The sequence below is a fragment of the Cebidichthys violaceus genome, unplaced genomic scaffold (assembly GCF_023349555.1).
Source record: "Cebidichthys violaceus isolate CVI_PGR_0920_01 unplaced genomic scaffold, fCebVio1.0.p SCAF_6, whole genome shotgun sequence".
NCBI lineage: Eukaryota > Metazoa > Chordata > Actinopteri > Perciformes > Stichaeidae > Cebidichthys > Cebidichthys violaceus.
Genome location: NW_027176816.1, coordinates 15,158,588 through 15,186,584, shown reverse-complemented (window position 1 = coordinate 15,186,584; position 27,997 = coordinate 15,158,588). Strand labels below are relative to the sequence as shown.

Genomic DNA, 27,997 nt, shown 5'->3' with positions numbered 1-27,997 from the left:
TCCAAGTCTAATGCTGCTTCAGACTGCTGAAAATTGTTAACAAAAGCCACACCATCCTTAAATCAACGCACATATTACGCCTGTAACATGGTTACCAGTATCTGCTCCGCGGAGACAGACAGACTGAGGGTTTAAATGGCTTACATAGATCCAGATCAGCAGCTCGCATGGTACTGAGAAGGAGAGCCTCACATGCTCCCAGCAAGAGAAAAACAGGGGATATTCAATTTAGATGCAGCTGCTGATGAGAGGACCAAAGACACACTCTGTACCAGCTACCGTGGAGCCTCACTGACCTTGTGGAGAATGGATCTACTTCATGCTCTGATTGCATTTAAAGCATACGATGCGTGCAGAGCGGCGATTTCAGTGCAATTTTTGATGGTTAGTATCAAAAAGAAGGAACACGTTTGATCAAAGTAGCCTCATTTCCATCACAGTGTGAATACTAACGATTCCATCGCCGGCAGCAAAAGGCACACCAGCTCACCTCAACTCAACTCGGTTCCCATGCAGCCTTCCTAGTGCGCCTGAAGTGCTCTCTGGCTGTCTCTTCGCAGACCTCAGGTGACCCGGCGTCGCCCAAATCCCAGGGACAGAACCATCCACCCTGAACCCAGATCCCCCTACCTTTGACTCGAAGGTAGAACAGCAGCGTGAGCAGCATCCCTCCGGCTGAATGTTAGCACTCCCTCGCCTTCACAGCCCGGATCTCATGGTGGTCTCCTGCACCTCCTCTGCTTCTCCTCTCCTCATCCCGGCTTCCTCCTCCTCCTGCTCTCACGGCACAGCTTTGCTCGTTCCTCTGTGTCGCTCTCTCTCTCTCCCCTCCCTCCTCATTCACTTCCATTTCCCTTCAGGCTGCTCCTCGTCATCTTTTTGTCACACTACACCCTCACTACAAGTAGTACACATCGGAGGAGCAAACGTGCACTAATTCTGTATGTGTGTGCGTGTGCATCAGATGATCCTCACTTCCTCGACGGGGATCGCGCCGCACGATTGAAGCTTTTCTCAGGAACCTGCCGTCCGCTCCGCGCGGCAGTTGCACCACTTCACCCACAAGATGGCAGCCGTAGTCCTGGAGCCGACAGCAGCATCCTCTGCACACAACACATCTGAACCTAAATTTAAACCTTGTGGACTATTTTTAGTGGCTGTGCTGTGCCTATTGGAGCCCATCCTGGATGACAGCTACACTTTCCCAGAGACCTGTCTCTGGATGCAATTATAGCCCTCTGTTCATGGGAATACTGAGAGCTCGGCGTGCTACATTAAAGCACCTTCAGATGCTCATGTAGAATGTCATGCTGTCCTATATAGGAACAAAACACTGGATTGTATACGTTGAAATCCTTTGAGTTCCAATTTATTCAAGACCACGTCAAGACCAAGACTTTGAGGAATTGAGACCAAGTCAAGACCAAGACCAAGACTTTGAGGAATTGAGACCAAGTCAAGACCAAGACCAAGACTTAGAGGAAATGAGACCAAGCCAAGACCAAGACAGGGCAAGACCAAAACAAGAGCAAGACTTGGAGGGTTTAAGATCAAGTCAAGTCCAAGGCAGGGCAAGACTGAGACAAGGCCAAGACTGTGAGGGGTTGAGACCATGTCAAGATCAAGATCAAGACCAAGGCAAGGCGGGACCGAGTGAAGACCAAAACCAGACCAGTGCAAGTCCCACACTGAGTGACAAAATGACTATAAAACGTGGAACAAGAACACCCTGGTACTGCTCTAATTGATCTGAAAGACCCACATTCCCATAAAACACCCAGAGAAAACAGATAGATTCCTCTTCATCCACCTCTTTTATTGCCATTGTGACGACCTCTCCCTTCCACTAGTGGTCTGTGTCCTGTTTGCTGTCTTTTCTGTCTTTCAGGATGTTGATCGGAAGCTAATGAGCCACACCTGAGCCTGGTGTGGTCCCAGCTATAAAGACACACCATCTGAACATGGCTGCTGCTCCTCTTCTTTCTGACACGACTGCGTATTGGTTTTGTTTGTTAGTTTAGTTTGTGTTCTTTAAATACATGTCTATTTATTACTTTTACCACTTGTCTTGTCTCCCTTTATGTTGCAACCTTTGAGCTGGGTTGTAACATATGGGGGCTCGTCCGGGATTTGGACCCGGGACCTCTCGCACCCCAAGTGAGAATCATAACCCATAGACTTATATAAAAACAATCACTCATCATCACTTCTGACCCACTAGAAGTGTGTGGCAAAGATCCTGCCCTCTTCTTATTTTGCTGTGTGCAGAGCGTTTCTGGGAGTCAACCTCTATAAAAGTGGCCAGATGTAACACTGTCAGTGTGCATCCAAGAGGAAGCAACGTGGCGAAAATAAGAAACCAATTCTAGAAATCTTCTACATTTGGAAACAAGACTGTTTTCCGTAGTTTGTTGTAGCATGATACAGTCTCCCTATTGACCAGCAGTTAAAGATGCATACGGGACTGTATCACATGTCATACCTGCTTTTAAAAAACACCAACAAACTGGCCACATCAAATGAATCATGTTCTTCTAAACACTGAATCTGTTAAACATGCATCAACTTATATCAACATGTGGTTTAAGAGACAATCAAAACTAAACTGATATATATATATATATATATATATATATATATATAGAGATATATATATATATAGAGATATATATATATATATATATATATATATATATATATATATATATATATATATATATAGATATAGATAATAAACTACATGCTTAAGCCTGTAGTTTATTTCTCATACATCTGCCATTCACTCCTCTCGCTCATGCTCACTCTTGATGTCCTTGCTCTCATTGTTTGGGGCTGTCAATCATGATATCAGCTGTTCTGATCAGCTGGTCTCTTCTATCCAATAGCACAGCCACACAATTGCATGGTCTGATCTTGCTGCCGTCTCTTTTTAAATATGATTGTCTCTCTGCCTTTAGTACATTCATGTTGCTGTGGCGCCCCTCCATCAGCGCCCAGTCAGCACAGATGCACACGCCCCTCCATTACAAACCTCCCTGTAGAGATCTACAGAGATATATGCATCTTCACATATCTGTTAATAATAAACAATGATCTTTTCTTCATCTGATTTGTGTCTCCTGATTGAAAAAAAAAGACGAAAATAAATGATTAAAAAAATATATATGTTAAGCCAAAATCAAGTTATTGCAGATATAAAGGTGTTGTGTATTTGTCAAAGGCTTGAGACAGTGTCTCCATTACAAAATGTGTCCACCAGAGAGCACTGGCAAGTACATTTCTTTACACAAAATGTCCTGCTGAGTATTCATTTTGGTCATAATTCTTTTCTTTTTTTTAACTTGCAGATATGAGTGTTGGTGAATGTTCTGAAACCAGAAGATGCGCCAAAAGAAAAGTTCACGACTTAGACAACGGGCTGATTAAACCCCATAAATTCCACCATAAAAACCTTGATTATTTTAGGACAGGCACTCCCATAGCTCTCCTTCTCCCACCCTAACACAGACTTGGACACACTCCTGTCTTTCCTTGCCTGCCAGTGTTGCAACATCGAGGAGGTTGAGCAAACATTTTCTACATTCCTTCAGAGTGAGGGTGGAAGGCTATATTCTCTGGGCCGGACCCACGGCTTTATCAAAAGCAACCTTCAAGACATGTTGACGTTATCAGCACTGCCAGGAGCCGGCCGTGGAGTACCACCACTCACTCACTCTGGATCAACACCGGGGAGTGCTTCAGAAAACACCACTGTTGATGCATTTTAAAGACATTCTCCACTGGGAGGGACTGAAGATAACACCCTTTACTCTGTGTGCTTATTGGCACTCACTTACAGTACTTTCAGACGAGGTCTCTTTATTCATACTTTACATTAAGTCAAAGATGTCTATGTGTTGTGTTGCAGAGGTATCTAGTGAAATGAGAACGCTAACCAGCTAGCCCCGGTCCGTCCTGTCTTTAGCACCTGGAGAGGTGATAGTGACTCACTGTAGCGTCCAGTCTGTCCTCAGTCCAACAGGAGAGGACGAGAAGTAGAGCTGGTCTGTAGACCTTTTTTTTTTTTTATTGGATTAAATCCGAAAAGGCAGAGAGAAAGAAAAAAACAACGTATTTTTTAATTCCCCCCGCCACCAGGAGACTACTTTGGCGGCAGACTTGGGAAATGGACTTTCAGTTAGCAGTTAGTGGTTAACTCAAATTCAGCCTGCACAAAACCCAGCGCCGGGACTCTCAGCGGGCTGCTGCTGGGTCTGGAACGTAAAGTTTGCCCCCGACACAAACGCGTCCATTAAATGAAGTTCCATCTTTCCGAGCAGCTGCTAGTCTCCTTTGAGAGAAGTAGTCTCCTGGCGGCAGAGAGTCTTTTTCCTTGTTTCTTAGAGTTTCAGCAGTTTGATTGAAATTTTGCGTACTCTTGTCATGCTGTTCGTTTGTAACTGACTTTTTTTGTTAGAACTGATGATGACTGTTTCTTTAGATTGTATGGGTTGAAACGTTTGTTTGGAGCAGGAGGCCAGACCTCACTCATTGCACCTTCAAGAGGACATGACATCTTGCATTTACATGTTTGATGCTATTTACACGTTTTGCATCCGTTTTCAAATATTGGGCTTTTTATATTCTTCATAATGATAATTTGCAGTTTTTTTTACAGAAGTAACAGTAGTTGTCATAGTTGGCGAACTATTGTAGCTGCTAGTCCGTCACAATAGCTCTCCAACTTAGCTGGATGCTAACTAGCTAGCTATGTTACTAACGCCATAAAAAGTTCACCTAGTTTATTCTAAAAAACATATTGGTACCATGGACTCTTAACTTTGTGCAGACCAGGTCTCCTTTTAGTGCAGTTTATACTCCAGCACTGAAGAATTCTTCATCTCACAGCTTCCTCCAGTATGGATTCTCTACGTCCGTCAAGACAGACAGTACCCATACAGATCTACTGCACACATGAACACGACAAACTTCATTAAAGTTCAACTTCCCACACAGCTTTACTTCAACCCTGATCCACTGATTGAAATGAATTGATATTTTTGAGTCAGTCTTGTCATTGGTTCTCTCATGTCTCACCATTTTCTAATTGAACACAAGTTCTGTACAATCAACCAGCACCCAACATCAGTTTGACAGGAAGTTGTCTCTCAGCACATCCGTCTCTGCACACGTGCAACAACGAATCCTGAAGAGCTGTGTGAAGGAGTCGCCATAAGAAGACACTGCAGCCAATGTTCACAATAAGCTGGTCTTCAATTTCAACACCAGCTGCATGCAGTACACATTCTTCCCCAAAATACGCACTCTTGATTGGGAGTTATGATCGCTTATATGGGAAGCAGACCAACCACGGTATATGAGTACTATACACTGTACACACACCTTCACTGGATCTCAACTGTTCACTGTGCAGCTTGTACTGAAATGTAACAAAGTTGCTGTAAGCATCACGCTCAGCCAACTGAGCCAGAATAAAGCCTCACACACACAAACCACAGTGATATATTAATTTCTGACTAAATCTCAGCTTTCTGCTTTCAGACCCCTTTGTCTAGGATGGTCTTAACAGGCCATCGCACTGCCAGTCAGTCTGGTGCGTTATGTAAGATTGCAGGTTTAGTGCTTTGACTTCACAATATCAAAAAACACAACGAACAGCAAGGTGACCTGGTCAGACATGGGGTGCACAGAAAGCAGACTAAAGCACAGATGTGACAACATGGTTACCAAAGAAAACGGTGACGAGAGGGAGGGTGAGTGAAACAGAAGTAAGTAGACGGACAGATGAGGGTGGGGGTTGAAATAAGAAAGAGGGGGGTTAGATTAAGGGGAAAAGCCAGCAGGAGGCTTCTGAAAACGAGGCCAACAGCTCCGCCACAGACAGTCAGAGGCACTCGAACGTGAACCGGCTCGACTCACGGTAGCAGACCTCTCTCTCCGCTCGGCACGGCGCCTCACTCAGGCCGGCTCCAGCGACGCCGTTGTTGCATGGCGTGTTCGTGCCAGCTGAAGCGGTTGCCCAGTGGGAGCATTATGCAATGAACCGGCCTCATTGTGGATTAGCCCTCTGAACAGATGTGCTCCGGGCTAACGCTATTCATCGCTGAGGTTCAATAGCAGGACGTGACAACCGCTCCAAATCCAGCCGCACAACAGAATGAGATCAGCAGCAGAGAGAGAAATCAAAAAGAGTGGCTTCAGGTTGTTCTGAATGTTCACTTGTTTTAGGGAACTGTATTGTTTCTTGTTGAGATCATGTTTCTAGCGAGGACCTTCTGCACGACAAATGGTCACGTACAAAAATCGGGCACTGAATGACTTCATGGTCTTGTTTTCGGTTTAAACACCGAGGTACAACAATCTCATTAGAAGATGTTCATAACTTATATCTATTATTCTAGTATTCTGTTTGATACTAATAGTAATGTATGTTGTCCTTGATACTCCATGTCTGGTGAGTTCCTAGATCTAGCTGAATCCTTCAATCTTTTACAGTCACGTCCTCTACTTGGTACTTTCTTCTGGTTTCTGTCTGGAGAACCTAGATTTAGTAGATGTCTTCTTGTCAGACCACAACTGTTATCTTTAAAGCTCCTTTACCCTCTTCTTCTATTTTAAAACCTCACCCCATAACTTGGTCTCACATTTTTACGGCTGACATTGTATCCCTATTTAAAAAAAAAAGAAGTGATTTATGAACCTCATTCAACAGTCACTGTCTTTCTAGTCTTGACTGCATTGCTCCAATTGAAACCAGAAAGCTGAAATCAAAACCCTCCCATAGCGCAATGATCACACCCGATCCCTGAAACACCGTGATGAAAGCATAAACGTAAGCTAACTAAGCCAGCAGTTATTTACAACACGGTTAATGGATAGATGACAGAATCAACACGTTCTCTTTCCTAACATGTCATATACAGATGCTTTGCTAGTGTTTGTTAGACTTCAAACTGAGTCGCTCTAGGTGCTGCTCTAGGGTCAGTTTTGTATGCGGCAGAGACAGCATGTCAACATACGCCCCTTACACACACTCAAAATAAACTACTGAAAGGAACAAAGCTACTTAGATGAGAAAAAGATGGTGGTTGAACTTAAATTGACTAAAGACTAACTTGACAAACGATACTAACAACTGACCTAAAAAAATAAGTCAATTTGACTTTTAGTCTCACAATGGGACATGACCAGCGGTCTACTAAGTGAAAGTCCTGTGTTCATTTGACACGTCCACCTCCCCTAAAATCAACACTAAGCAGTCTCTATCTCAGTATTTATACTACAGGGTCTAAAGCAGGGGTCACTAATAGGTGGACCGCGGCCCGGGTCTGGACCCCGACGCTGTTGTATCCGGACCCTGGACCTAAAACCAATTTTGACGGAGCGCCTGTATTTTAACCGGCGCAGCTTTTCTAGCTTTTATGGCACTTGTTCAGTGGTCCAGGAAACACACCGACCAATTGCATACGTTGTAAATCACATCACATGATGCTGCTCGACCAATAAAATATGCGTATTCCGATAAGCGTCGCCCTCGACTCGAGTGAGATTTACACACTCACACTAGAGAGACTTAACAGTCGGAAAAAATATGTGAGTCAGAGAAGTTATTTCACATGACTCTTAAATGTTAATTCTTCACACAGGCAGTACAAAACCAGTGTGTCTCATATGTTCAGACACCATGACGATTATTAAAAGCAGTAATGTGAAGCGCCACCACGATTCAAAGCATAACTCTTTTTAGCAAACGTACCCACTCACATCCAAAATGAAGTCACAGATAATAAACAATCCAAGAGCCCAATATGGTCAGAATCCTAACACGTTAATTCACTGCCCAACAGTGATGTTAATAGAGAGGAACAGAGCTGAAACAAGTGGTTTAATAACCACAAATAAAGTCCATGCACACACACTTATCTTATTAGAAGATGATAAAAATATGTTTTTTTGGTTGACATCACTTCACACCTGAATGAACTGAATTTAAAGCTACAGGGCAATTCTTTTTCTAAAATTAAGTACTTTATTTTAAGATGCACATTTTTTAAAAAGCTTACTGTTATGTATTTCATGTTTTTAAATCCAATCATTATTTTACTTGAAGCGAGAGACGATCATTTATTTATTAATAGAGTATGTATTATTTATAATTCATTCAGTTCAATTTGAAATCTGACAATAAATATTGTTGAGATAATATTGAATTGACTTTTCTTTATTTTAAATGACTTTGTGACGGTTGTTGGCGACATACAGACGTTAATACAAATGCTAGGCTTCTTTAATGTATATGGGACTAAATCACAGCGCAAGTTAGACATTATCGTGATGTTCCAGACGTTTGCATGAGGAAATTCTCTCTGACTGGACCTCGCTGAACTTTAATTGAATACCCCTGGTCTGTGCCTCAGATGGGCCTAAGTTATGTTTTATAGCTATAATGTGGAAGATGCATTATGTTCCTATTTGCTTTGACATTGTCTGATGTGCATGGAGGTGTAATGTATCAAGTCTTTCACTCTCATTATATTAATGCTCCTACTTGTTGTCTGTAATGTTTTGTAAGCCCATGTGGGCTGGACATCTTTTGGTGCATGACGCTTTAAAAAATAAATGTACTTTTTAAAATGCATCCCTATGGTGGTCCCTGCAAAGCTCAGATTAGTCTAGCTGTTGCTGAGGGAATGAGCACAGCACCAGAACTACTAGAAACGTTCTACTTTTGCTTCATTTATCTCACTTTTATTGCCTTATGAAGCACTTTGTAGCATTTGTTTTGAAAAGTGCTATATGAATAAAGAATTATGTATAATTATGCTACTTCGCTAGTAGGCTAACTGGAAGATAATCATTTGCTTGCTTATGCCAATGCTAACCAAGCATTTTAAAGTTAGTGTTACACTAGTACACCAACAGTCAGTGGAAATGGGCCTTTTGTTCGTGGGCTTTGCTTGGTGTTGTTTGAAGATTAGCGCGTTGCCCCGATCATGTCCCTCTGGTGCGTCCTCCTAGCAGCCAGTCAGACCTATTTTAGTAGGTAACACGTTTCCTCTCTGAGTCTGTCTCCTCGCTGCGAGCAGAAAAGCATCCCTCTTTCAATTTTGTATGAAACATTCAACACACTGTAATCTCATAAGCTCTTCCCCGAGAGACCACCGCTGCACAGGCAACCCCATCACATGTGTCAGGGAAAGAAAAGCCTTTACAAATACACAGATATAAATGAACTGCACTCCAGAAAGCCAACCACAACTGAGGGCTTCATGTAAAATGTCAAAGCTGTAATCACTTTGGATTTGGGAGAAAGGGATTGGTCAAAGAGGCACAGGTTAAAGAGACTTTCAATGGTCAGCTCTTTAGTAGAACCTTTCTTCATCTGAAGGGTGAGATGACCCAAATTCAAGTCGGATGAGACAACCGTGTTACTTAAAGGTTTAGTTCCAACCCAGTTAGTAAAAATAGGCAGAGAGGGAAAAGCACTGCTCCAGAAAGACTGTTGACTTTGTTGAGGCTGTGGTTTTTCCCAGAAGTCGCTCTCACAAAAGAAGAATAGAAATCGGTCAGGTCAGGTTCTAGTTTTAAAGTCATATTAAATATTATTAATTTATAAAACAGCACACATTCTAATCACTACCTAACCTTAGATATACCTCATGTACCTCAATAACTCTGCAGCTTTTAAAGGGAATGCTCTGCAAACTGCCTTCACACTAGAGACTAGAGATTATAAGGCTTTATTATCTGATGTTTTTTTGTAATTATTTTAGCTGTTTTTAGTTCCTGTTAGTTGTATAGTTGTGTTGTTTCTGTTTATTGTTCTCAGGTTTCTTAATCTCAGTGAGACAGCCTGAAGAAATAAAGATGAAATAGATTACTTAATCAGATAATGTGAAGTCATATCCAGTGCTCTGGAACTCAAATTAAAAACAAGCACCTTGTCATCGCCTTGTGTTCATCAAACACAGTTAGGTCGGTGCCCAATGCAACCCAACACACCACACTAGTGACCTTCAGTATTGGTCTCACACTGCACACACTATTGACTGTAGGTTTGGTAGAGTTGGCTCCAGCGCACTAAGTGAAGAGATGCTCTGCACTGCTTCATTTGGTTTGATATTAGAACCAACATTGCCACCCAGGGAATTGAACACCTAAAGATGAACAAAGCCGTTCTTTGAGAAAAATCAATCATGTATACATGAAGAGGAGCTCCTTCCTGCTGGCGTGCCCGGGGAGTAAGACTCATTGGGAGTGAGACGGCAGCATGCAGAGACGTTATAATGACCCAGTCATTAGCTGCCTTTTTCTGCCAATGCTCCTAATGAGATATGATCCAAAAGAACATACAATCTGATTAAAACCATATCATATTGATCGTACGGTCAATAGCACATTGTGTACTCACAGGACGGTAACAAATATCTGAAGCAGTGGGAGTTTGCATTCTGTTCTGGCATTAAAGAGCAGCCACAGAATGCCTGAAAAGGCCCAGGAGTGATATTTGTGCAAGAACCCGCCAGAATGCCGTCTGGTATCTCTTAGTTCAGCGACTGTCTAACACGTCCTCTGGGTGCTAAGTCATGTTTTCACTGGCCACCGCACAAAACTGCTAGAAGGTTTATTTGATTGGGTTCTCATGAACATCCATCAGCCAGTAATCATTAAGGTAGATGCCAATCTTGGAACCCGTCAGCTGTCTGACGACAGATGAGCCTCTGGGGCCTAGAGGTTATATTTCTGGGGTTCCGGTGTATCCAGATATTCTGCCCAACACTTACTTTTCTTAGCGCTGCTCATTGTCTACAGTCCGCTCATTTTAAACCAATTCAAATCAAAATCATAGTCAGACGCCAGCAGGTGGGTTCACAGACTGCATTTCAGCCACTGTGTCAGTGCTACTCAGACTACAAGAGTCTACTTGAGTCTAACCTCCTCTCATCAGCCCCCATAGGAGTCACTGACAAACCTACTGTATGATGACAAAGTTACCTTGTTGCTGGCAGACTAAATGCCTTTACACAGGTTTGATTCTTGTGTTTTTAAACTGTTGTATTTTTTCATGAGTAATTTTGCAGAGAATGCAAATATTGCGTGGCAGAAAAAGGGCTTAGGCTACTTTTTCTTGGAACAAGTTTGATATTTCTGGGCTTTCGCATCTCCAATAAAGGCATCGAACGTGTTGAGCTGTGCCTATATTTCTGAAACCGCTACAGCAAGTTGTCCGAATGCCAACTGTATTATTCCTTTTAATCTTGACAAAGAGAGCTGAAGTATTTAGCATTTTCGTATTGTTTATTTGTCACGTCCACGGTGTGTAAAGGCCTTAATACCGAGGCACTTGTCTCAAGAGCTGTTGGGGACAACATCAGAGCTAAAGGGAGAGAGAATATTGGTCTTAGATTTGTCAGCTGGACACAAACACCACTCTAACTGAATGTAAGACTGCTCTGAATGTTTTAGGAAGCAGCTGATTGCTAACATGATAGGACTAACAACTGTATAAGCTGGAAATATAGTGCCGATTATGTATCTGTCAGCTTGATTGGATTGTTTGAATTTGAAAAGTCATTCACTGACTGACTGATCAGTGGAAACATTCACATTCACTCATTATTGGGTTTTGAATGGCTTGAATGTAGCTACGTACTTATGGCAGTTATGCTCTATGTTTCAACCCATGCCTTTTGGTGATAACTCATCTCTGATGTGGGTCAACTTCCTGGCTTAACAAAACAGACCCTAAGATCCCTTGTACGTAAACGTGCTTTAAATGTGCTTTCAGAGACTTTGAGGACACAGTAGTGGACACGAGGATTCACTGACCCTTTTTTCAGCTTGTCAGACTAGATATATCAGAGGAGAAAGCTCACAGCGAGAGACAGATAGGACTAGAATGAGACTTGATGAAGTCGACTCGGAGTCATAGGCCTGTCAGACGAGGGGAAACCCAGCGGATCAAAAGTTGGAGAGCTCTGAGGATGAGGTGGCACTGCAAGCTGTCCCTGTACTGCATCCATGATAGAAGAAGTGGGACATGTTTGCTTTGGTTGGGCAGTCAGCCATTTGGCCTGATGATGTAATGTGAGAGACACAGGAATTCATCCATTCCTACTGCTCTTAATGTTCATCAAAGTATTATTATCGTCCTATTAGCCTCACCAAGAATCCTGGTAAAGGCTGCAGTGATAATAACAACTCTCACTATGAATATATGGGATGTTTTAGTATTTCTAGAGGCTCAGAGACCTTTTTCCACAGGGTGGCACTAAAGGGAAGGTCACGGGCAATTAGCATTGAAAGGGTTTATCTTCTTGGTGGCCTGAATGTAAAAAGCATATTCCATGGTAATCTGCCTGTTAGATAATGGAAACGTTGTGTGAACAGATGACATTTTGTCCTGAGGACGGTGTAAGAGGGGAACTTGTTGAATGTCCCAACCAGAAAGGGTTCATCCTCTCAGGACCTTGAATGTGCTAAGTTGATTTCATGCCAATACAAATTTGACAATAGCACAAATTTTAGCCTGCTGATGCAATTTAAGAAAAGTCCTGAGGTCACCAAAATACTAGGATCCATCCTCTAGGACCACGGAAATATCCACAACACATGTGATACAAATTAGCCATTAGTTACAAGATGCCTTGTCATAAGCCAAAGTAGTGGTGGGCAATTAAAATAACATCTTGATTTTGTAAGGTTTCTCTGTGATTGATTCCAGATTCCAACTGATTAATATCCAACTCAAAGCTAACTTTAACTAATGATGGAGCTATTTGACTCCACTTTTCCTAACTCGTAAAACTGTGACATGCAAAATTATGGATTATTTATTGTCACTTGTTACTAGATGACACCATATGTGGCATGTGTGAAGTAGGGCTGCGACTATTGTTTTACTGTCGTCATTTTCCCTTTTTATTTCTACTTTTATTGTGAAAATGATACGGTTTGGAACAACCATCGAGCAATATGTTGGTTGAGGGGACTCTCTCTCTCTCTCTCTCTCTCATTTGTATTCTCTTCTAATGAAGCTGCAGCTCAGAGCTATCACTTCTGGGAATCAGTGAGTAAAAGAGACCAGGATGGTGTCCTGCTGTTGGCTGGTTGGGGTCGGCTTTGATGGCTCACACAGTCAATAACATTATGTAATCAATGTACAAAGTACAATAGACACAAATTAAAAAGGAAAAATATACACACGCTCTAAAAACCAGGACTGGACATTGTTTCACTGTACAACAACTACATAAGGTCATAAAGATTATATGTCAGTGCCAGTGTAAAGCCGCTCAGGATAAAGTTTTGGTTTCAAATGCAGGTGCGTGATTCAAAGTTGTATCTTCTGATACTTGTGTTGGCCAATATGTTCAAAACAAACCAGCAACCTTCAGCCCATCAACCGGTGACAAAGATGTGGAGGGAGAGTCCTGCTGACGGTATTTAATGTGAAAATGTAATTCTACTGAAACAGCTCTGTGCAATTAATCTAAATAAACAGCCTGGAGATCTTTGCTAAGCAATGAGCTGTAAAGCTGTCCGACACAATTTGAAAGAGTTTGAAGGCGTCAGATGAAGGCTGCCTCTCCTTACAGCATTCAAATAAAAAAATAAGAACATGGGGCTATAACATAACCGTCATATTAAATGATCAGGGAGCACAAACTGCACATACGGTATATGGCCTAGTTCCCAAATATGATTTATGAATGGATGTTCAGCACCAATCGATCAGACAACACTGAGGACGGCTTCATTGTCATTCAGTCACAGCCATGTTTTGTGAAAGACTCACTGGAAATCAACATGCTTAATATGGCCCAACTCCAACTGCCAAATATAGCTTTACAGGGTAATACTGACCCAGTTAAATTCTGCAGAAGGCAGCAGACCATTGAAGTAGCAAAAGAAAATGTCAAAAAGATATAAGAGATACTGTATATATTAACCCTATCTGATACTCAGACACAGGGTAACTGCTGACATCCATTCCCAAACCAATGCCAGCGTTCTCTTTTTCCCAAATCTGTGCCAGTACCATGCATTAACAGTTCAAAGTACTAAGAAAGCAAATGGGTGAATTTCCCAAAATGTTGAACTCTTCCTTTGAATTGCCCATGCATGTAAAATTGTGTTCAGCTGTTCACTAAAGTAAAGGAATCATTACTATCGTAACCCTAAGCACTAATAGTAAGAGAATATTAGAACAGGTTAAATTGAGAGATTACTTTTAGCTCTGCCTACATATAAAAACCAACACAATACAATCCCATTAGATTTGGCAATGATTTCCGCAGGATTTATGAATGGGAGATTAAACTGGAAGGAGAAAGCCTCCAGAGCTCCAGGTAGTATTTCAGAGGGTGCATCAGGATCAGAGCTGGATTACCTCACTGTGTGTACGCGCCTCATCAGCCATCAGAAGGCCTCACAGGAAGACACAGCAGTCACCAAAGACTCCTACTCATCTGCATGGCACTGGATCATCCAAGTCATTACAGCCTGAGTGGAGAGTCAATTGAGTGGCATGAGAGATGACATGTGATAAGCGTTGTGGAAGAGACCGGGGGCCTTTCTCATTTCTCAATTTAGTGTCTCCTCGATCCTCCTGCTTGTGACTCTCAGCGCTCCATGTTGAAGGACATCCCACTTCCTGCAATGCATCCCAAGGAGCGAGGAGGCTTGCCAGAGGAGTTATAAATACACTGTCGTCTTTTCGGCAGCAGTGGAATATAAAAGAGGCGCTACACACAGCTGGAATTCGCAAACCATCCCGGGACTCTACAAACGTAACCATTTGTGCTCACTAGTTGTATTTATTTACAATGATCAAATGCACAATCAAACTTTCTACCCTTCATCATTTGTGTCGCCTGTAGCGTTGTGACTCTGTGTAATCGGCCCCTTAAACTGCATTAGCATGCAACTACTAAAGAAAATAAAACAAGACATATGCATGTTCACTGCTAGCATACAACACTATGGTTTGCTTTGGAAAATGTTTGACAGTAATAGAGAGTTTACTATGATCTGACAAATATGCCGCATTCATGTGTGTTTACACAGACTGAAAACAAATCTTCCCTTATCTGCTATCAGAGGTGATATTGTCTCTCTTAAGCGGCCTATGCCCCCATCATAAACCAACATATACATCATACGTCTACTAGTATATGATGCATATATGTGGATTGCTTAATACCATACACAGACTCACAAGCAACAGTGCTAGCCCCCAAAATGCCTCACTGACAAAGGAAAAGTGCAAATCTTTACTCATGGTCCACTTGCTTGTTCCTTCAGGATAAACTTGGAGTGAATCTTTAGCTTGTTGTGTGTTTCGGTGAAATGGCCCATTCAAAAAGACCGCTTTTAGTCGGACATATAGTGTTCACACAAACCCAGTGCTGTCTCAGGAGAGTGACTCTGTCATCCACAATGCATCATTCTGGTCAGTATAAAACCGCAGTGTGTTAAAGGTGGAACAATGGGGCTCTGCTGTGCCACAGTGAACGATCTATTAACAAGGCTACCATTTACAGCTGTAGCTCTGTGTGGGAAGCCATGCTGCTGCAGACATAGACCTGTGTGTCTAATCTACATGTGTAATGCCCCACACACTCCAGACATGAGCTCCAGATGGGTAGCGCAGCTAACTATTGACAGCACACTACATCAGTTATCTGCAAATCAAACACATCCTAGCGGAACCGACGAGCTTCCGCATTCGGATCAATGCTAGAGAGCTCTCCGGCTGCTCGGTGATCAGCACTGAGAGCATGTGGGTGTGCTGCAGTGCAGCAGGGAGGCCCGACACGTTACAAAACCACCGCTGCTATTCCTGGAGCTGGAGATGCTTACGAGTCGAGAGGTGTGTTGAGTATTAAGGGTGTGGAGCCTGGATGCATGTCCGGCTGCTCTCATTAGTGGAAACCACAAAGGACATCTGACATATGACTTTGTCGTTCCCTCTAAATGAGCAGCTCACTCGCTAGAGGCAGTTAGGAGAGGTGAGGGGAATAATGTCTGCTCAGCTCTGAGACCTATCTCCTTCTGCTGACACGTGGCTGTGAGCAGACATGGCTGATACGCCCCTCTACCCCTCGCAGTCAGATGTGCTGACCACGTGAAGATAAAGGTGTAGATGCACCAGACACACATCGACGACTGATTGTGATCCGATCGGCCAGACCACCTGCGGAGGTGGTCAGGGACGCATTGTGAATGCAATGTTAGTTCAGAGTGCAGCAGCTCGGCTTCTCACTGGTTTTAACAGATGACATCACATCACCCCAATCCTGGCTTCTCTCCAATGTTTTAGAATTGATTTTAAGATTTTACTGATCACTTTTAAAGCACGTATGGGTCTGGCCCCAACATATATAAAGGAAATGTTGACCCCCTATGAGCCAGCCCGCATCCTTAGATCCTCGGGTGGGGCCCTTCTGGCTGTTCGAGGCTGAAAACTAAAGGTGACCGTGTCTTTGCCATCAGGGCCCCTCAGCTATGGAGCGAGCTGCTTGAGGAGATGAGGCTCCCCGAATCAGTAATCTCTTTTAAATCACTTCTTAAAACACATTTTTACAGACTGGCTTTTATGTGATCTCGCTTCCGTTTTATTTTTATTTGTTGATTTTACTAAATTATTTTATTAAATATATAAATATATATATTATCTTATTTATTTATTTTGATCGTATCAACTGTCTCACTGAGCTTTCTGTTATTGTTATTATTGCCTTGCTTTTGCTGCTTTGTCTGTCAAAAAGCACTTTGTAAACACCTTTTAAAGGTGCTATATAAATAAAGTTATTATCATTATTATTATTATTACTGAACATGAGTGTAGCGTTTTTAATTGACTATGTCGGCGGTAAGCTTTCTAGAAAATATCACAGGTTTGGGAGGGCGGGTCAAAAAGTTCAGTATTATGAGTACCTAATTAATAACTTACAGTAACACTGCAACCTGCAACAAAACGCCATAGTATATTTAAATGTAGAAAAGTTAACAGTAATTACACTGCATTAGCATTAAGATAAACTAAACTGGATAAAGTCTTGCAAGGCAAAAGTTGGTACAATACCAACAGGAAACAATCTGGATACCAGACGCATTTTAATGCAATGTGTAAAGGGGTCACCAAAAACAGGTCAGCAGTTTCTTTCTACTCAAACAAATGATGCTAAATGAAATCCAAACAAGGACAGCTATGGTTTTAATCATCTCGGAGGGCGAGATAAAGAGTTAATCCTACAGGTTGAACAATCCCTTTTACTTAAAATCCATTTGAAATCAATAAACCTCAATATCGTAATTTCACCAGAAGTTGCAAATTCTCAAAATAGCTTGATGCAACAAAAAAAATGTGTTGTCCAGCCAAAACATGTATTGTATGACAATGTGTGTGTTGTTAAAGTCTATATACTGTAAATGCAAGAGAGAATAGAACAGAAGATGAAGGTGGGATAAACATGCAGATTATTTTGAGCTCTACGGTGTTTTCCCACATGAAACAGGGTTGAGGAAATAACCCTTTCATCATTTCAGCCCCGATATTAAACCGCATCTAACAAGCATCGATTAGTATATGAAGAACATGAATTAGACTCTGAACATCGGCGTGTTCTCCAGTCCTGTATCACAGCGAGGAGCAGTTCAGAAAAGCTTCTTCAAATGGGGCTCCATCACCAACACACCACGTCACTTTCTCCTCCAACAGCACTAAAATAACACCTCTACTGCTAAAGCCCACCCGACACGACATGGCTCTTGTTTTCCATAATACCCCTGCCCTCTTTTAGAGGACTCTCATTGGACAAAGGCCTGAAAGGATAAATACCCGACTGGTTTGATCCAGTCTATTAACCTTGTCCCTCTTTTGTCTCTCGGTGGTGCCCGGCGTGTCCCAGACTACAGTAAGTCATCACTGGCTCCCACGCTTGACAGTTGAGTCTTGTGATGCGTGAAGGACCTGCATGCTCTCTCTCTCTCTCTCTCTCTCTCTCTCTCTCTCTCTCTCTCTCTCTCTCTCTCTCTCTCTCTCTCTCTCTCTCTCGACCTCTCTCTCTCTCTCGACCTCTCTCTCTCTCTCTCGACCTCTCTCTCTCTCGACGTCTTTCATTCTCCCTGCAGGGCTCAACAGTGCACCAAGCACTCAACACCAATCTCTACTCACCCAAAACACACACACACACACACACACACACACACACACACACACACACACACACACACACACACACACACACAGAGAGAATGCAGTCTGTCTCATACACATATGTAGTAAATACACAATAATAATATAGACAGCCAGGCTTAGATAGGCTGAATTTCATTTCAGTTTAATATCTTCAGTGCAATGTGATTCATCAATCATGTGGACTTTTATTTGTTAAATGTTCTGCCCTTTCCTGTGGAGATCCCAGCCCAGTCGTTGGTCCTCTGTTTGGATAGTTGACAGTAGAGACCGATAGTGGAGAGAGTGAGGTAGATGACATGACGTTGCGATGACATCTCATGCACAGCAGAACTCCAGGCCAGTCTTTCCCCACTGGCTTTTAGTTTAGGGGACAATTGTGACATGAATGGGCAGAGAGATTATAAAGACACTTATTGTGAAATCAAACATATTCAGATGTCCCACTGTCACTGGTGGTGCATTTCCACTGAACTGATGCCACACAGATGTTTCGACCCCTCTTTGTAATGTGAGCTAAGCTCTGACAGCTGGAGTGAAACCTCATACGCTGACATGCTACCAGTGGAGCTGTAGAAATATTGGGCTGGACAGATATTTGGTATCGTGGCTACAGTCGACATGACAGACCTAGAAAGAATGGTCCGTACACAAGCATGACAAAGCAAACATGCATTAAGAAATGACTCTTTTTAGGTTCACAGTTTGAGTCATTCGGCCCAGTATATTGCCTTATCTGTAATGACTTGAGACCAAGAGCATAACGCAGGGAGCAAAGAGAGTTCAGCTTTACTCACATCAGAGGCAGGCAGGGGTCAAAACATCAGGGAAACATTCCTACAAGGGACAGGCAGGGGAATCCAAAATCCCCAAATCAGGGATCTGGCATAAACATTTGGAAGCCTGATCCAGTGATCAAGAGTTGCTTTTGAATATTATTTTTTCAGTCTCTAGCAAATCGGCCAACCTTATGGGAACATTACATCTCTAGAGTGCTCCTTTGACAGGGATGAGACAATTTGGACTTAGCAGTGGGCCACTGTCAGTGGTGGAAAAAACTAACTTCAGTACATTTTCAAAGTACGTGCACTTTAGTTGAGTATCGACATTTTGTGCAACTTACTACTTCTTCAATACGTTTAAGAAGCAAATATTGAACTTCTCACTCTACTCCATGTATTCAACAGATATAGCTACCAGTAGGCATCGCATGTCAACGATTGAAGAGATGAAAGACGATTGTTTTTTTCCTACACCGATATCAAGGCGATTTTAAGTGACTTACTATCAGAACAAAGATGTGATCAAATAATCTATAGAATCTGTCCTCTGTTTGTGGTGGAGAGGCCTGTCCACCGCTGTTAATCAGCAGCAAACAGAGTGAGGAGTGAATTTTAAATCCCAAACTACAAACCATTTGTTTCTTTTCCATGGACCTGACCCCCCACATGTCAGTCATCCATCTGCCTGCTCACCAAAACTTTCCTCTGCGCTCCATAACAGTGGTTAACGTCATGCATATGATTTGGATTGTGATATTTAAGATCATGTAAAATGGACCATGACGCTGTGATTGTATCACCAAGAACGGATACACATACTTTTAAAAGGAAGCATCTATTTGAATAAAGGAAACATTGCTAATAAAGAGAGTTTTTTATGTTTAACATTTTACCTCCACCCACTAGCGACGATTGGAAAATGTGAAAAAACAAACAACTGCACAACCCTTATTACAAGTTACTTTGCAAATTAGGGTTTAATGTATCAAATATGCGAGTCGTAAAAATATGATGCAATGTTATAGATCAAACTACCCAATTATACGTTTTTAAAAGTTGTAATAATCCAATTGTATATTTTCCTGTATAAAATACAAAAACAGCTTCCTCTTCGTTGCATAATAATATTCACTTTAAATATTTAAAGTCCAACTAAAATCACCTCTAGGGATTCTTTTTGCTGTCAGAGAAAAGTTTTTTAAATGTATCGTTAATAGATTTCTATCATTAAAAGGAAGAAAAATTGTCTTTCGAGTAGATTTGATCTTCCCTCAGCAGCCAGAGGGGCGTGTCCCGGTCTGCGTTTGATTGACAGCAGCTGGCAGGCCTCCAGCGCGCCGTGTTACACCGTAGAGAACGAGAGAGCGCCGATGTTACACCTGTTCTGGGAATTGTTGTGTTAAACGCTCGTGTGGTGTGTTCGTAGCTGCTAAGACATAATGCATTATGAAGTATAACCTGAGAATGACTACAGTGAAACTGTACCATGTCATGTAAGGACAAACGCGTGGAGACGTGTTAGACACCTCCCCGTGTGTCTGTGTTAAAGTATCCAATTTGCATACGACAACTGCATGGCAACGGTCGTCAGGTGAAGACAGGTGGGGAGGTATCAGAGTGTGTTCTGACCCTGTTCATGCACCCGTTTGTAACAACGGATAATATTCCAGTATAAGCTGCAATGTAACTAACTCAGGCGTGTATGGAGGCTCTTGTTTTAGGGCAAAAAATAATCCTTTAGAATAAGAGACAAGGACAGATGTTGTGTTTTATATTGTGTTGGGTATTTAATTGCTATTCATCTCACCCTAACTGGATGCAACAGGTTTTCTGTTTGCCACGACAATTTGGGGGCTCGTCCCGGATGCATAACGCAAAGACTTTTTCACAGGTCGACTGTGCCCAGCCTGTAACTGAGTGCCTGCACCCAACCTCCCCCCAAAAAGAATCGTAATGGACCTAAAGGCATGAGAAGAGAGCGCCTCTTGGAACATTGAATCAGGAATTCCAGCATCCCAAGGAGAAAAAAACCCGTAAAAGTTAAGACGCTGAGGGCTGAAGAGCTTATTAATGATATTGGACACGTGAATCAAATTAGACTAAGACCTAGTTGGACTAGGACATAGTGATGACTTCCATGACTCAATGACTCACTCACGTTAGACGTCATTGCTGTAGGAACAGCTAAAGAAGTGTGTTTTAATCATGATGCGAGTTGGATTCAGGGATCCGGTATTGAAGAAATTATATTTTATCCTGGTTTGTGTTTTCATGCTCAGAATGGGAACATCAAACGGTAAAGGTAAGCAACCCAACATGGAATATGCAGGCTGTGAAAGGTAACTGGACATGTGAACATTTGTCATTTTAAGAGAAATGTGGGTTTCCACGCAATCGGATAGAAAAACTATCCAGCAGTTAACAACCATTAGAGGAAGTAGAAAAGAGAAAAGGAAAGAAAAGATGTAGGAAGGAGAGTTAGAATATTGAATTGTTAAAGATAACCAGAAAAGTAGCAGTCAAAATACAGGGGGTGAAACACGGAGACTAGCCGGATGAGGACATCTACTATGAGATCATGTAATTTGCCTACATCAAAATTCTTGGTAAATGGAACTCAAGAAGTGGAGATTTTGGTAGACTCTGGTGCAAGACATTCAGTGCTAAAAATGAGTGACTGAGTCCCAGACCTATAATGAAAACACCCATCTCTGTGATAGACCTAGAAATGGAAAAACAAAAACGTTTCTACTGTCACAATAATGTCCTGTACATCTGCTAGTAAAAGACTTGAAATTGAATTTGGCATTGTAACTATCAGCATGGAGGAGGTTCTGCAGCTCTCCTGTACTGGCTGAGCTCAGTTTCAATGGCGTGTGCCGGTACCTCCTCCCTCCAGAATTCATGTGCTCTGACGTCACACGAGTAGGGTTGCGTACCGAAAACCGGTGCCTAGCGGACCAAAACGCAACGCAGATTTCGGTGCTTCCTTTCGGTGCCTGAGCCGATTGAAATACTGCCACTGGTGGCCTAAAACAGACGTTACAGCCAACATAAGCATCACCTCACTATACGACCGGTGCCTAGCGGACCGAAACGCAACGCAGATTTCGGTGCTTCATTTCGGTGCCTGAGCCGACTGAAATACGTTCGCTGCTTCATTTCGGTGCCTGAGCCGACTGAAATACGTGCGGTGCTTCCTTTCGATGCCTTTCGGTGCCAAGGCAAATATGCTCATATTTCTGCAAAAGAATTCCTGAAGTTTATTTATATTTAAGTATACTGTAAACTGTTGTTAACAGTTAATATATTGTTCATAGTTTGAAGATAAAACGTTTGAAGCTGTAGTTTGAAGCCAAGTGTTTTGTATTTATTTATATTTATAGTATACTTCAAACAGTTAATATATTGTTCAATTTGAAGAAAACAAATTGCCTTGGCAATAAAAAAAAGCCTTTCTTTAATGTCGTCAATCGTCATTTTGTGTGTTTGTTTTTTTTAAGTATCGGTTCAGGCACCGTTTAGGCACCGGTATCGTTTTAAAAGTATCGTTTTAGCACCGGTATCGGAAAAAAACCAAACGATACCCATCCCTACCCACGAGCTGCGCTCAGTGTAACAAGATTTGATTAAATTCGCCAAAGGGAAAGGGTTAAAGGGAAGTGGATTTCATGCACACAGGTGATTTGCACTGCACTGCAGATGGAATGTTTGAAAAAGATTGGCACAGGGTAGATTAAGAAACCGCATTATTGACAGGAGCCAACTTGTTCTGGAGAAATGGGTCCAATGGACAGAAGACACAAAAATGTTTTCCAAATGCACAGTGTTGATCCACGTGTCATCGTCCAAATCATCTAAAAAGGAGCTGAAAGATTTGGGTGTCTGGCTGACCCGTTGCAATAAGCCATGTTTCCATCCGCTGGTTTGGAGCGATTAAACTCGTTTACAGAAGTTAGCTACAGGCGACACATGGCTGCTGTATTCTGCCAGTAAACAAAGAAGAAGAGGTTGCGAACCAGAAACAACACAAGTCGCCTTGGACATCTAACCATCTAAATGAGAAAAGTGAAGAGAGGTCTTTGTTGGGCATTTTCAATTGATCTTTAATGTCAACTAGTATTGGCCATAGCATACAGTATACTGTGGAAACAGCTGACCAGTCATGACAAAGGCATTTACATACTCTATTTATCCCATCAACTCTTTTTTAGCAAAGGCAAAATCCACCTCAAGCATAAAAACTTTTTTTTCCGCAAAAGTTTTGCGGTTTCCATGCAGTTTTTCTATGCGATGCTTCAAAATGTGCACACGAAATATGAGAATGGAAACACAGCTATTGATGCATTGGTTATTGAGCTGGACGAGGGGTCACATACTCAGCATGTATTATGCAAGACATTTGGTTGCAGGTTCCTAGGGAAACATGCAGTACATCTAAATGTGAAATCTAAACCTGCACAGGTGACTGACTGAATTCCCACTTGAGCTGAGGGCCCAAAACAACTATGATGTGTGATTGATTAAAACCCTCCCTGGTCCTAGTCATTCCTAAGTGTGATTACAGGCCATGCAAGGCTAAAACACTCCTGAAACTGGAAGCAATAAAAGGAATTACTCCAGTTTTTGACTCCCTGCTGAAAAAGGTGTCATTCTGCCATGACTCTCCTTGTACACCTGTAATTCCTACCAGTCCCAGATCCTCACACCATTGTATCACACTACCAAGTGAAAGCACACATTTTGCAATGGTCACATCTCAAAAATGCATTTTTCTACTACGCCAGAGTCAATCTTCCATGTGTACACATATTTCAGCGGGTTATATAGAGTCCCCTTCAGACTTTTCAGCAGTACTGCATGACAATTTGAAAGGATTTCCTCCTCCGTGTGACAGGGTGTTTGTATACAGGGTAGATTTGTTGAGACGGTACCACAAATCTACTCTGAACAAACTGCAAGTAATGTTTTTAGGCCATTTCATCTCGTAAAATGAGAAACAGCTCTCCTCCCAGAGAACTAAAGCCATTTTAAAAGTTCCAAAACCTCTCACAAAGAAACAAATGATGCTTTCCTCAGCCTGACAGGCTACTGTAGACAGTGGCTACCAGAAATTGCTGAGGTCTCTACAGAGCGTGACCCATGACCATGGACCAAGACCCACCGACACCAAAGATGGATTGAGAAGTTTCGCAAGACTACTATGAGCACCGACAACATGATCCAACCCAGCCATTCATACAGTATGTGAGACAAATAGATTTGTGTCATCAGTTTTGTTGAAGAAATATGGAGGAAAATCTTTCTTCCACAATCTATTAGCTGATGTACTGTACTAAACCCAGCAACTGTTTTTTACCCACAGAAGCAGATGGTGAGCCACAGGACAGCCTTGCGGCAATTGCAGAAGTTTGAAATTCACCGCTTGATCTGAAAGCAACGACATTCCAAAATGTGAGAGGAATCAAAATGAGAGAGACTATTCCATGGTGGGGAATCCCAAGAAACAACACATGTGACAATGGCACCCAGATAAATCACACCATTCAGCAGATGTCCGGACATCTGGGAGAGGATATGAGAACACACTGCGCCTATCACCCACAGAGTGGGCAGAAGGAAGAGAGAACGCAAAAAAACTGAATAAAGTGTGTGAAGAAACAGGGCTTAATTGACCCTTCACTAACTCCCGCCCTAGAACTCAGCCTGGCCAATTGTAGCGTAGCATCAGCCAGCTCTGAATCACAAATTAGTTTCAGGTTTTCTTCATTTTCTTGCTCCTCATTTCTGGTCCTATGTTAACAGGTTAGAGCACTGCTCACACAGGTTGTGTGTCTGAACTGCTGCGGCTCGTTTGCATGTAGGTCATATCGCCCACCAATGGCATTGACGTGCACGCTCCCCGATGCCTGAACCAGCATTTTGGACTGTACCGGAGACTCTACTTGTAATGGAGCCCGTAGAGGCTACAAAGTTCAGTACAACCCAGAGTTCAAACGTATTTTGATATTCCTAGAGGATATTCCTGGATATTCCTGGGGCTAAAACAGCAGTGGAGTCATTCAAATCAAAAGGGGTTGTAGTGTTAATCTGCTCGCCAAACGTAATGGCACATTGCTTAAAATTAGGCGCTTGGTGGAGCTTGAGGAAAAGGTCAGTTGCTTGAAATAAATGAGTTTGTTCGGCCGACCATATCTGAAGGCAAAAGTGTTTTCACCTGAGAAAACAAAGTGCCTTCACAAGATACAATGAACTGTACAAGTGGACATTGACTGGTCACTCAACACACCAAAAGTGATAGAAGCTGGAAGTAGTTGAGTTAAGAAAGTCAAGGAGAGCATGAGAGAATTCACAGCCGGTCTACTTTCTCTGCACACCTGGTCAATCACTGGCAGTTAGATTGTTGTATTTTCAAATGTTACGTAAAATGTTGGATGAAGGCTCTATTCCAACAAATACTGTAGACTCCATGTGATAGGAGCGGGTTTAAATACTGACCCCTTTAGGATCGTCTATATCCACAGCAATTACATGGATATCTCCTGTGTTTGTCTGTCCAACACTAGTTACCCACTCTAGTGTTGGACAGACATACACAGGTCATTGAGTGTGGCAACAAGTCCACCGCAAATTAAAGAGGCCCAGAAGTGCAGGGCAAACAGGCAGTAGCTCTTAACGTTGATCAAGTGTTTTAGGATAGATTTCTCTCTGTGCGTTACTTATTTCTCATAATGTTGACAGCTGTGATCAATATCCTACCATAAACAACAAATAACAGACTTCTCCGTTCACATCACAGAGGAAGTGATTGGTCTCTGGCTCAGCCCTGTGTGTGGCAGCACAGATCACGCTGTAGCTGTAGCTGCTGAATAATGGATGGCTACAATAAACACACCAGAGGTGTTAAGCTAGGAAGCTGTGTTCCATTATTCCCCTAAAACAAGACAGCTGTTCTCACCTGGAAGCTGCTTTAGTTTGCACTGAGTTGTTGTTGGAAGCCTGTTGTATTTTCATCCTCAGGGGCTTGGCCACAGTTTCAGTGCTAGTGATTAATTCCTGCTATGGCATTACATAACACTATTGGTACAGATGCAGCTGATGTACTGGTCCCACTTTATGTGCTGCATGCAACAGTAAATGAATGTTGCACTGCGGCTCTGATGTGTGTTAGATGTTAAGATACCATTAACCTCAATTGAGTCTGTTGTTTTTTTGTGTCACATTGTTTAAAGATGGCTTCAGCACCAATGATGACATCTTTAAAAAAAAAAAAAACAGCTATTAGTAAGTTTAATCTCAAAGTTATCTTGGCTAACCCTTTATCCTATCCACCTACTCAAAGCCACATTTCATAATGTCTAGCGCGGAAATTGAAGGTGCCATATCATACACATACATACCATTTCACTTGTTGTATCATTTCACTGAAAATTGGCTGGTAGGTTTTATTGTTTAGATTACAAAGGGATTACAGAGAAAATATTTTATTTTTCGCTGATTGTCAAGTACAAACCATAGGCTGTATGAAATATGGACGTAGCCTCCGTGACCCGGAGGTTTCTGAAGAGCCGTTGTAAAGCTCAAGGTGGGCGGCTCTAGCCGTCGCCATCTGGCAGTGACAACACAGCCTGACTGTAAAAAGAGGTCGAAGAGGTGGATTGTGGGTGGAGCTGAGGCGGACCGAGTGAGGCAGCAGAGGAGACAGCTAGCAGTTAGCAGCTAGCGGCCTGGTACGGCACCCACCTGTTACTCAAAGTGGCTCCGCCTTCAATTATGCCTAAATAGCATAACTCAAACGGGTGAGTTATATAGAAATTCACATAGAGTATAGTAGTTATGAACGTGGATATTAGTTATGGAGACCAGAAGGTTTTTTGAACCAGGCTGTAAACATGTTTATTCTTGTTGTAAAGCAGCAACCAGCCTCAATTGGCCATTCGAAGAACTGCAGATTTTGTAGAGGTTGCCGCTTGGTATTCTCCACTAATTTAGAAGAGGCAACCTACCCCCATGAGGTTAAACCCCGCCCAGCTAGTGCGTCATCAATGGCAGGTGGGAGATAATATAAGTACAGCCTCTCTTTGGCCCTCTCTCTTGATTTCTAAGAAACTAGTGTACGCTGTGGGCTCTTGCACCATAGATCCTATCCTGGATCTGTGTGGGTGTCAAACAACAAGAAAAGCCAAAGTCAAAACGAACAGCATGAGTGTGTAACTGGCACCCAAGGCGGCATCAAAAAGCCACCTGTTTGCTTGAACAGAGGGTAGTTGGTGTAGGGACTATGAAAGGAGGAGGAATTATTCACTATCAGGGGGGTTAGGGATGTTTTTATGCTACTCCTTCAAGGCTCCTCTGACTCCTCTGTGTACTGCTTCTCTGATACAATAGAAAAAAGGGAGCATTGTCTGCCTTCTGTTTCCATTGCCAGAAGAATTTGTCTTTCTTCTGAAGCCAAAACTCACCTGGAGCCTCTTTCAAAAAGGTCATCTGCTAGGCTTAGTTACAACTTGTTTTGTCACTATCATTTCCATAGGTTATGATAACTATTGTATTGTATAATACTAATAATTGTTTTACTAATATAACAGGGATTCCCAGCCCCCTTGCATGTGCCGCACACACACACCTGCACAGATATATCGGCAATCAACGGTTGTTTGGGTTGACAGTGGCTAGTAGGGGTGCAACGGATCAGAAATCTCGCAGTTCGGAGCGTATCATGGATCAGAGCAGCACAAAAGAAAAAAGGGAGCAAATCTAACTTTTCTAGAGCCCTCATCACGCTGTATTTGCAGCTGATACCAATTGCAGCGCAATTGAACTATAATATGAACTATATTGGCAGCAGCTGTGGCTTTTTAGCCACAATCCAAAAAAATCATTTCAACCACTCTGAACTGAAATTGTAAATGTTACCCTTATATATATCCTGTTATAGTCATCTATAGTGTTTTTTTTCCTGATGAAAAAACAAAATTCAAATGATAAGGAAATACTAGATTGTATTTTTATT

At 42.3% G+C, this 27,997-nt stretch overlaps 1 protein-coding gene across 4 annotated transcripts in view; it reads right to left on the bottom strand.

The window, feature by feature from the left end:
* The window catches only part of prkcz (protein kinase C, zeta), a 111,137-nt gene that overhangs the window by 66,977 nt on the left and 16,163 nt on the right, over positions 1–27,997 (bottom strand). The window contains exon 1 of one of the 4 annotated variants that reach the window (XM_068732948.1): positions 631–956. The exons of the other annotated variants lie outside the window; for them this stretch is intronic. Within the exon in view, the coding sequence (XP_068589049.1) occupies positions 631–667 (37 nt within the window). The 5' untranslated portion in view covers positions 668–956. Of the gene's footprint in view, positions 1–630; positions 957–27,997 lie in introns of those variants that run through there. 4 annotated transcript variants of the gene reach the window in all.